The 11,852-nt window shown below is 43.4% G+C and overlaps 1 protein-coding gene across 6 annotated transcripts in view; it reads right to left on the bottom strand.

Moving 5' to 3' along the window:
• Nucleotides 1-471: 471 nt before the first annotated feature.
• The window catches only part of ZDHHC16 (zDHHC palmitoyltransferase 16), a 37,270-nt gene continuing 25,889 nt past the window's right edge, over nt 472-11,852 (bottom strand). For all 6 annotated transcript variants that reach the window (XM_073595490.1, XM_073595491.1, XM_073595492.1 and 3 more), the window contains 4 exons: nt 11,589-11,677; nt 7,747-7,870; nt 5,615-5,685; nt 472-900 (listed from right to left, as the gene is read on the bottom strand). In XM_073595490.1, the coding sequence (XP_073451591.1) occupies nt 786-900; nt 5,615-5,685; nt 7,747-7,870; nt 11,589-11,677 (399 nt within the window). In that variant the 3' untranslated portion in view covers nt 472-785. The remainder of the gene's footprint in view (nt 901-5,614; nt 5,686-7,746; nt 7,871-11,588; nt 11,678-11,852) is intronic.

Below are 11,852 nucleotides of genomic sequence, written 5' to 3'. Positions count from 1 at the left end.
CATTGCACCGTCCCATCCCTTTCATAGGCCGAACGGGATATAGGACATTGTTTCACTCATACACAGTTTACAAATTCAATACAGGATACTGTGCATACAAACATAGTACCCGTACGCGCTTTTTTATTTTATTTTAATTCTATTTTTTCGTAATTTTAAAACACCGCTACACAAATCACATTACACTGGACCAGCGCAGCACTCTCTCTTTATGTTTTGTACTATTTATGGGCCTTGTCTGATCCCACTCTGTCCACGTACACCGCTAGTTCCGAGGTAGCGCAGGAATAATCTATATAAATAGCAATGGAGGAACGCCTCGGGTTCAGACATCAGTGACAGGGTCACTTCACATCATTTTGTAAGAATCCCATCTATTCATTCACTAGAAGTCAATGTGGAGCTCCCCAATCACAGGTCATTTGTATCCAACAAGACAGGAAAACAAAAGAAGAATAATGTACAAAATGGTGTGATATAAAGCAGCCAATCAGCTTTTAGTTTAATGCAGTAACACCGGTGAGAGACGATTTCTGATTGGCTGCGTTGGGTCACTGTACATCGCACCCCATCGTTGTTCTTTACACCGACTTACTGACGAGTTTTAAGTCTCTGACCAAAAGTTTCTTCCATAAAGAACGCAGATGTCTCCAGGACTCGGGACAGGTCCACTTTAATCATCCTTTTCCCTCCTTCACTCTTCTGGAATAAAAGTCTGAAAACGATTTCTAAAAAAAAAAATAATCCGTTTATAAATAATCTCACCGGGCCGGGAGGACAGAACCTCAGATCGCAAGAACAGAAGTCTGCTTTGTGGGGATCCAAGATGGAGGCTTCCAGGTCAGTCCATCTCCATAGGCCGAGTGTGAGGATGGGAGGAGGACCCGACTTATCCAATGTCTGCCGAGAGAAAATGTTCAATGAAGACCAAACAACCAAATGTTCTACCTGTGCGAAATACAATGTTATATCTAATGCAGGGGTCTCCAGACTTCCCAAACACCCAGGAATCCTGATGTCAGTGGAAATAAACAATGCCCCATCATTGGTGTCAGTGGGAGGAATAGTGCCCCATCATTGGTGTCAGTGGGAGGAATAGTGCCCCATCATTGGTATCAGTGAGAGGAATAGTGCCCCATCATTGGTGTCAGTGGGAGGAATAGTGCCCCATCATTGGTATCAGTGAGAGGAATAGTGCCCCATCATTGGTGTCAGTGGGAGGAAGAGTGCCCCATCATTGGTATCAGTGAAAATAAACAATGCCCCATCATTGGTATCAGTGGGAGGAATAGTGCCCCATCTTTGGTGTCAGTGGGAGGAATAGTGCCCCATCATTGGTATCAGTGGGAGGAATAGTGCCCCATCATTGGTATCAGTGAGAGGAATAGTGCCCCATCATTGGTATCAGTGGAAATAAACAATGCCCCATCATTGATATCAGTGGGAGAAATAGTGCCCCATCTTTGGTGTCAATGGGAGGAACAGTGCCCCATCATTGGTGTCAGTGGAAGGAATAGTGCCCCATCATTGGTATCAGTGGAAATAAACAATGCCCCATCATTGGTATCAGTGGGAGGAATAGTGCCCCATCATTGGTGTCAGTGGGAGGAATAGTGCCCCATCATTGGTGTCAGTGGGAGGAATAGTGCCCCATCATTGGTATCAGTGAGAGGAATAGTGCCCCATCATTGGTGTCAGTGGGAGGAAGAGTGCCCCATCATTGGTATCAGTGAGAGGAATAGTGCCCCATCATTGGTATCAGTGAAAATAAACAATGCCCCATCATTGATATCAGTGGGAGAAATAGTGCCCCATCTTTGGTGTCAGTGGGAGGAATAGTGCCCCATCATTGGTATCAGTGGGAGGAATAGTGCCCCATCATTGGTATCAGTGGGAGGAATAGTGCCCCATCATTGGTATCAGTGGGAGTAATAGTGCCCCATCATTGGTATCAGTGAGAGGAATAGTGCCCCATCATTGGTATCAGTGGAAATAAACAATGCCCCATCATTGATATCAGTGGGAGAAATAGTGCCCCATCTTTGGTGTCAGTGGGAGGAACAGTGCCCCATCATTGGTGTCAGTGGAAGGAATAGTGCCCCATCATTGGTATCAGTGGAAATAAACAATGCCCCATCATTGGTATCAGTGGGAGGAATAGTGCCGCATCATTGGTGTCAGTGGGAAGAATAGTGCCCCATCATTGGTGTCAGTGGAAGGAATAGTGCCCCATCATTGGTATCAGTGGGAGGAATAGTGCCCCATCATTGGTATCAGTGGGAGGAATAGTGCCCCATCATTGGTATCAGTGGAAATAAACAATGCCCCATCATTGGTATCAGTGGGAGGAATAGTGCCGCATCATTGGTGTCAGTGGGAAGAATAGTGCCCCATCATTGGTGTCAGTGGAAGGAATAGTGCCCCATCATTGGTATCAGTGGGAGGAATAGTGCCCCATCATTGGTATCAGTGGGAGGAATAGTGCCCCATCATTGGTATCAGTGGGAGGAATAGTGCCCCATCATTGGTATCAGTGGGAGGAATAGTGCCCCATCATTGGTGTCAGAGGGAGGAATAGTGCCCCATCATTGGTGTCAGTGGGAGGAATAGTGCCCCATCATTGGTATCAGTGGGAGGAATAGTGCCCCATCATTGGTGTCAGTGGGAGGAATAGTGCCCCATCATTGGTGTCAGAGGGAGGAATAGTTCCCTAAGGTCCACATATGTCCTGTAAGCCACAGTTTGGAGACCACTGATCTACTGGAAAAGCGTTGGAAAGGAAGGACGAAAAAATGTTATATATATACACTGTATCTTGCAAAAGTAAGTACACCCCTCACATTTGTGTAAATCTTTTCTTCTCTCTTTTCATGTGACAACACTGAAGAAATGACACTTGGCTACAATGTAAAGTAGTGAGTGTACAGCTTGTATAACAGTGTAAATTTGCTGTCCCCTCAAAATAACTCAACACACAGCCATTAATGTCTAAACCGCTGGCAACAAAAGTGAGTACACCCCTAAGTGAAAATGTCCAAATTGGGCCCAATTAGCCATTTCCCCCCCCCGGTGTCATGTGACTTGTTAGTGTTACAAGGTCTCAGGTGTGAATGGGGAGCAGGTGTGTTAAATTTGGTGTTATCGCTCTCACTCTCTCATACTGGTCACTGGAAGTTCAACATGGCACCTCATGGCAAAGAAATCTCTGAGGATCTGAAAAAAAAAAGAATTGTTGCTCTACATAAAGATGGCCTAGGCTATAAGAAGATTGCCAAGACCCTGAAACTGAGCTGCAGCACGGTGGCCAAGACCATACAGCGGTATAACAGGACAGGTTCCACTCAGAACAGGCCTCGCCATGGTCCACCAAAGAAGTTGAGGTCACGTGCTCAGCGTCATATCCAGAGGTTGTCTTTGGGAAATAGACGTATGAGTGCTGCCAGCATTGCTGCAGAGGTTGTAGGGGTGGGGGGGGGTCAGCCTGTCAGTGCTCAGACCATACGCCGCACACTGCATCAAATTGGTCTGCATGGCTGTCATCCCAGAAGGAAGCCTCTTCTAAAGATGATACACAAGAAAGCCCGCAAACAGTTTGCTGAAGACAAGCAGACTAAGGACATGGATTACTGGAACCATGTCCTGTGGTCTGATGAGACCAAGATAAACGTATTTGGTTCAGATGGTGACAAGCGTGTGTGGGGGCAACCAGGTGAGGAGGACAAAGACAAGTGTGTCTTGTCTACAGTCAAGCATGGTGGTGGGAGTGTCATGGTCTGGGGCTGCATGAGTGCTGCCGGCACTGGGGAGCTACAGATCATTGAGGGAACCATGAATGCCAACATGTACTGTGACATACTGAAGCAGAGCATGATCCCCTCCCTTCAGAGACTGGACCGCAGGGCAGTATTCCAACATGATAACCACCCCAAACACACCTCCAAGACGACCACTGCCTTGCTAAAAAAGCTGAGGGTAAAGGTGATGGACTGGCCAAGCATGTCTCCAGACCTAAACCCTATTGATCATCTGTGGGACATCCTCAAACGGAAGGTGGAGGAGCGCAAGGTCTCTAACATCCACCAGCTCTGTGATGTCATCATGGAGGAGGGGAAGAGGACTCCAGTGACAACCTGTGAAGCTCTGGTGACCTCCATGCCCAAGAGGGTTAAGGCAGTGCTGGAAAATAATGGTGGCCACACAAAATGTTGACACTTTGGGCCCAATTTGGACATTTTCACTTAGGGGTGTACTGACTTTTGTTGCCAGCGGTTTAGACATTAATGGCTGTGTGTTGAGTTTTTTTGAGGGGACAGCAAATTTACACTTCACAATACCGCGCTGTGTGGCATTATGGTGGTATGTGCTAAAAAAAAAAAAAAAAAAAAAAAAAAAAAAACACAATGATTGCATGCAGTACTTTTTCTTTTTCACTGCAATGCAACCCCCATCTTGCACCATGCTGCACCTACAGCCAATAAAAGGTCATGAAATGTAATTTTGTGATATAATAATAAAAAGCTGTGCAGAGTGCGGAGATTTTAGTGCAGCTGCTGCTGTGAATGGAATCTGGAAGGTCCAGCATTCCGATATCTTCTCTCATAATGATCATTAACGATCGGGTTTATATCTCAACACCATATTTAGTGGCAGTCTTGGGTCCCCCGCAATTTGTGGCAATTCTATCCACTTCAGCCCCGGAAGATTCGGCTGCTGAATGACCAGGCCATTTGCGATTCGGCACTGCGTCGCTTTAACTGACAATTGCGTGGTTGTGCGACGTTGCACCCAAACAAAATTGATGTCCTTTTTTTCCCCACAAATAGAGCTTTCTTTTGGTGGTATTTGATCACCTCTGCGGTTTTTATTTTTTGCGCTATAAACAAAAGAAGATCGACATTTTTGAAAAAAAAAGCAATATTTTTTACTTTTAGCTATAATAAATATCCCCCAAAAATATATAAAAAAAACTATTTTTTTCCTGTTAAGGCCGATATGTATTCTTCTACATATTTTTGGTAAAAAAAAACAAAACAAAAACGCAATAAGCGCATATTGTTTGATTTGCCGTGTCGTGACTGTGACATTATGGCGGAACAGATCGGACACTTTTGACACTATTTTGGGACCATTGTCATTTATACAGCGATCAGTGCTATAAAAATGACACTGGCAGGGAATGGGGTCAAACACTAGGGGGCGATGAAGGGGTTAAGTGTGTCCTAGGGAGTGATTCTAACTGTGGGGGGGGATGGGCTACAAGTGACACGACAGTGATCACTGCTTCCCGATGACAGGGGGCAGTAGATTTCTGCCCTGTCACAAGGCAGAACGGGGAATGCCTTGTTCTGTCCGCAAAACGATCGCGCGGCACCCCGGCGGACATCACGTGCGCGATCGCGGAGCACGCGGCACGACTGCAAATTCAAGGGGACGTACCGGTACGCCCATTTGCGCAGCCGTGCCATTCTGCCGACGTAAATGTACATGTGGCGGCCGGCAAGCGGATATATATGCGGGGCCCCGTAGAAGCCGATCGGTTGCTATGAACAGCTGCTCCGGATTCTGGCAAATTTCCCTCTGTGTGTTTTTTTTCTTTTAGTTTAAAAGAACTTACAGTTTTGTTTGCACTCCAAAGAAAAGTCTCCAGTTACCGCCGCGGCCGTAGCTATACGGATTATAGAATACCTGCAATGAAAACAATGATACTGATATTACAGATCGACTTAAAGTGACACAAAGTAACCAACCGCCCTATACCAGTTTTACTAATACAGGGTGGCATGGATCATATATATATATATATATATATATATATATATATATATATATATATATATATATATATATATATATATATATTTATATATGTGGCTCGCTCCTGCTGTGATTACACGGGTACCGCAGACTCAATGTCCACCAGCACCCCACATCGATCGTTCATCACACCGGCAGATCACCGTTCTGTCAGTACAGAAGGCATGGATCCTGTGTTCCCGCAAAGCAGAGAGACACAGATCTTTGCCTTCCTCTAGTAAAAGAACTCCCCCCCCCCCCACAGTATACAAACACTGGGTAGGCACACATTAAACCCTATGATCGCTTCTGATGTTAACTCCTACCCAGCCAGTGTCAGTAGTACAGTGATAGTGCATAGGTTTTGCACTGGTCACTGTATTAGTGTCACTGGTCCCCAAAAAAGTGTCAGTGTCAGAATGACAAAGTGAAAAAAAAAAAAAAAAGCAGGAAAATAATAAAAAGGAGAAATAAAATAGAGTTAATTAAGGCTGATTAGGGTACAATTAAGGGTTAATAAGGGGTTAAACAGAAACATTTAATAAAAAAAAAAAATCCCTCAAATTTTTTTTTTTTGACAGATTGCGTTAAACTGGCTGCATCTGCAGATCAAAGTTCATCCCTTTGATCTGTAGATGAATAAAAATAAAGATACAAAAAAAACCAATGTTTCTTTTTATCTTTCTGTTTCAGCAGCTGAGCAATGTTGTCAAAGCGGAGTTCCGGCCGAAATAAGACATTTTTCAGATAAAAAATACCCCTAGTATACTCATGCCTCGTGCAATGTTAGAAAAGTAAGCTGTAAACTGTGCCCAGTTTTCTATTTGTGCGGCATCGTTTTCTTACTTTGTGAAGTTCCTGCACAGCGCGACCATCTTCAGTGTGGACATCTGAAGCCACAGTGTCCTTTCTTCCTGGATTCCGTGCATGCTGGCTACCCAACATGCACCCGCCGATCTCGCACATGCGCAGTGCAGTGCAACTTTGGTCAGCTTGACATGGCACAACCATGCCAAGCTGACCAAGATTTTCCTTAGACACCAATGTTAAATGTGCGAAATGTAGACAAAAAAGAAAAATTACTCCTGCGCTCGTGAAGGCGTTGTGGGTGTAAATTGGTTTGTGCTGTTTAAAGTGAAAAAAACTGGAAAAAGATGGTCATGCGTGTCCCGCTGCCTAAACAGACCAGGGGTGGTCTGGGAAAGACTGTGTGGGTGAAAGGCGCGTGATGTTTTTGATGTAAGCGCTTGATCATGCGCCTTTCACCCACCCTTCCCACACCAATGTTAAATGTTACTGGAGCCATGCCAAGCTGACCAAAAACTTCCATAGACACCAATGTTAAATGTTACGGGAGCAGCGCCATGCCAAGCTGACCCAGATTTCCTAGGAGCCAATGCAAAACCGGAAATGACGTACGGCGCCACGGCGCCTAAAAGGAGGAAGTGAAATTAGATATAGGCATAAATCAGGTAAGTGAACAGAAAAAAAAAAAAAATTGACAATTCATAATAATGTACATTAGTGCTGCATGGCGAGGAGTGAAAAATGTGGGTGGAACTTCCGCTTTAATAATCATTGCCTGGCTGCTTTTTTTTTTTTTATGGCACAGCTCCAATTACTGGGACTTTGTTTACACTTCAGCTGTCAACAGGAGAACCCCACTGACAGCTGAATCAGCCATCAGATGCGGTGGCCCCGCCCCTTAACATCCGATAATTGCCGGCTTTTTTTTTTTTTTTTTACATTGCAGCTGTCAGTGGGAGAATCCCGCTGACAGCCAAAAGATCAGAGCCTGAAAGTATCAGTTTCCGGTACTGGAGCATTTGCTAGATCACCGATTGGTGCAACCCTACCGTATTCCCTCCCACCTCTCCTCATCTCCCCCTGGCTGTACTATAGTGTCACAATGCACTGGGAACAGAGCAGCCATCTTTGTTGTGGTTATTTTACCTTCCCCATGGCCAGCAGTCTCTTCCTCTCCTTCTTGTTGATGTGCCGCTCTATGCTGGTCTCCCCTCGGGTGATGAGCATTGCGTGCCACAGCGTGAGAGCGCCGAGGGCCAGAGCCACCGAACTGCGGAAAGACAAAGAACCATTTCATCAGTGTGTGGGGACAGCCACCCCCCCATCCCCCCCCAGTCCTTGTCACCGTTACTTTACACTCCCTAAGGGAATGCAACATTTACCCAAAAAGTAAACCGTTCCTATGGAGGAACACATTGCTGCCCTTGAATTGTAATGGCGGCCCTGCCCTTTGCCTTTAATTTTACCACTTGACCTCCAGAAGATTTACCCCCCCCCCTCTTAATGACCAGGCCATTTTTTGCGATACGGCACTGCGTTACTTTGACGCAGTCATGCGATACTGTACCCAAACAAAATTATGTCCTTTTTTTTCCCCCAGAAATAGAGCTTTCTTTTGGTGATATTTGATCACCTCTTCGTATTCTATTTTTTTTTTGCGCTATAAACATAAAAAGAATAATTTTGGAAAAAAAAAAATATATATATATATTAATTTAATTTCTGCTATGAAACATATCCAATAAAAAAAAAAATAAATAATCGAATTCCTTCATATGTTTAGACCAATATGTATTCTGCTACATGGTAAAAAAAAAAACAATAAACATAAAAAGAATAATTTTGGAAAAAAAAAATATTATTTAATTTCTGCTATGAAACATAACCAAGAAAAAAAAAGAAAAAAAAATGAAAAAAGAAAAAAAAAAAAAAAAAAAAAATATCTAATTCCTTCATCAGTTTAGGCCAATATTTATTCTGCTACATGGTAAAAAAAATCCCAATAAACACAAAAAGAATAATTTTGGGAAAAAAAAATATTATTTAATTTCTGCTATGAAACATATCCAATAAAAAAATGAAAAAAAAAAAAAATCAAATTCCTTCATAAGTTTAGGCCAATATATATTCTGCTACATAGTAAAAAAAATTCCCAATAAACGTATACTGATTGGTTTACGCAAATGTTATGTCCAGAAACTATGGGATATTATTTATGTTTTTTTTAATACTCGTAATGGCGGCGATCAGCGACTTATAGCAGGGCTGCAATATCACAGAGGACAATCGGACACAGACTGACACTTTTTGGGGACCAGTGACACTAATAAATTTAGCAGTGCTAAAAAAATATGCACTGTCACTGTACTAATGACACTGGCTGGGAAGGGGGTTAAACATCAGGGACGAGCAAAAGGTTAACTGTGTGCCTAGCCAGTGTTTGTGTGTGCTGCTTTAACTAAGGACAGTGATGGATTTTATTCCCTGCTTTGCAGGAACACAGAATCCATCCCTCCACCCCTGTCAGAAACGGGGATCTGCCTTGTTTACATCCGATCTCAGTCATGTGTGCATTACCGCCGATCAGCAGGTGACGGAGGACATCCAGTGACCAGCACATGTGGATCAGCTTTTGCTGTGAATAATCAAAAAAGAAGCAGCCCACGCGTGCCCCCTACAGACAGGAGTGCAGAATTATATATATATATATATTATATATATGCGATTCTGCACAGGAGAGTAGAAAGAAAACCCTGCTATGGGGCGGTCTTTAACCGCTTCCGGACCGCCCCACGTACATTTACTGCAGGCAGGGCGGCCCGGCGGTGCAAAATCACGTACCTGTACGTGATTTTGTGCACGCAGTTTAGAGGGCGTGCCGCTCCCGCTGTGATTGGACATAGCGGGAGCCAATTATTAAGCACCTCCCTAGGGAACATTTAACCCTTTGCTCGCCCCCTGATGTCAACCCCCTTCCCTGACAGTGCCATTTATACAGTAATCAGTGCATTTTTTTGTAGCACTGATCACTGTATTTGGTGTCACTGGTCCCCAAAAAGTGTCACTTGGGGATATAGATTTACTAAAGCTGGTGCACTCAGAAGCTGGTTCAGCTGTACATGGCAGCCAATCAGCTTCTAACCTCAGCTTGTTCAATTAATCTGTGGCAAGAAAACTTGGAAGCTGATTGGTTGAGCCTGATTTTGCTCTCTCCTGCTTTAGTAAATAAACTTCTTAGTGTCTGATCTGTCCGCTGCAATTTCCGCAGTCCCGCTAAGATCGCCCCCATTACCAGAAAAAAAAAAAAAAAATCCCTAAATCTATCCCGTAGTTTGAAGACGCTACAACTTTTGGGCAAACCAATCAATATTTATACGCTTATTGGGATTTTTTTTTTACCAAAAATATGTAGCAGAATACATATTGGGCTAAATTGATAAAGAAATTTTTTTTTTTTTTTTACATTTATTTTGGATGTGCTTTATCAGAAAAGTAAAATATATATATATTATTTTATATATATTTATATATATTATTTTATATATATTTATATATTTTTTTTTTTTTCAAAAATTTTGGTCTTTTTTGTATTTACAGCACAAAAAATAAAAAGCGAAGAGGCGATCAAATACCAACCAAAAGAAACCTCTATTTGTGGGATCGGGGAAAAAAAAAAAAGGACATCAATTATATGGGTACAGCGTCCCACGACCGCGCAATTGTCAGTTAAAGCGACGCAGCGCCGTATCGTAAAAAAAAAAAAAAAAATGGCCAGTCAGGAAGTGGGTGAAACCTTTCCGGAGCTGAAATGGTTAAAGTGATTGTAAAACGACCGCTCTTAAAACAACCCCATTCCGTTTAAAATAAAAATGAAAAGGCAAAACATTTTTGTATAGCTATAAAAAATAAATAAAATGAAAAAAAAAAAATGAAAAAAAGTTTTTTATATTAAAGCGGGGTTCACACTTAAAGAAAAAAAAAAAAATTAAAAGTCAGCAGCTACAAATACTGCAGCTGCTGACTTTTAATAAATCGGACACTTACCTGTCCCGGGGTCCAGCGATGCGGGGGGATCGAAGCCCCGCTTGTCCCCCCCCTCTGCTCGGCGGCGCCGGCATTTAACCTGTGGGCCCCCGGCTGTAGATTCACAGCCGGGCACCCACTGCGCACGCGCAAGTCGCACCGTCGCTGGCCGCGCAATCATCTGGGAGCGGTCACGTGTCCCAGATGATTGACAAGAGAGAGGGGGGGGGGGGGCGATCTCACTTCCTGCACCGAGGGAAGTGACGTCAGGAGCCCAGGCCCCGAAGGAGGCAGATTACGAGGGACCCCCTAGCAACAGGCATTTAGAGGTGAGTAAATAAAAAAAAAACATTTCTCCAAATGTTTTTTTTTTTTTTTAATTTTTAAGCACATAAATTTTTTTTTTTTTTGGTGGGGGTGGAACTCCACTTTAAGTGATCACATTCCCTCTGTTCTCAGTTGCATAAGAGCTGCAGTGAATGGCGCTGTGGGGGGGGTCGTCAGGAAAAGTCTAATCATTGGAGGAGAGTACAATCAGTTCCCAGTATAGCTAGAGAGCTGACCACGCTGTGCTCTCCTGCTTAGTGTGGTCAGTTTTTAATAGGAAAGCAGAGGGACTTGCCAGGAACACCAGGGATTTCACACAAAGGAAGCGATACAAAAGAGAACAGGAGACTTTCTGATATCAGTACATTATACAGCCGCCACAAATAAGGAATATGAAGTGTTGGGGTAACAAACGCTTTAAGTGGTAAAACAAAACATTAAAAAAAGACTTCAGTTCCTTTGCTTTCATGTTCTTGTTTCCCGTGTGGGTTAGTATTGCTGGAGGATTTATTATGTTGTTTCATGACGTGAGCTGGCATTGCATTGGAAGATCACTTTAATGGGAAACTAGATGGGCGTTACTGAAAGCAATAAAAGGGCGGAGCCTGTTAGGAAGGAAGGAGGTTGTGTGAACTTACCTGCAGAGCACCCAGAGGTAGATGATACACTTGTGAAACACTCTCTCTCTGAAGGTGAAGGTAGGTGGGGGAGTCTGACTGTAGATGGTCTAAGAGCAAAAAATATATAGATGGTTATACTTATTATGCATCCATGTCTAGGATTCCCAGCTTTTCCTTAAAAAAAAGAAGCAATATACAGTGGAACCTCGGATTGCGAGTAACGCAGTTAACGAGCGTTTCACAATACGAGCTCTGTATTTTTTAAAATCGTAACTCGGTTTG

This window comes from Aquarana catesbeiana, linkage group LG08 (genome assembly GCF_042186555.1).
Source record: "Aquarana catesbeiana isolate 2022-GZ linkage group LG08, ASM4218655v1, whole genome shotgun sequence".
Classification (NCBI taxonomy): Eukaryota; Metazoa; Chordata; class Amphibia; order Anura; family Ranidae; genus Aquarana; species Aquarana catesbeiana.
This window is presented reverse-complemented; position numbering and strand designations above follow the sequence as displayed.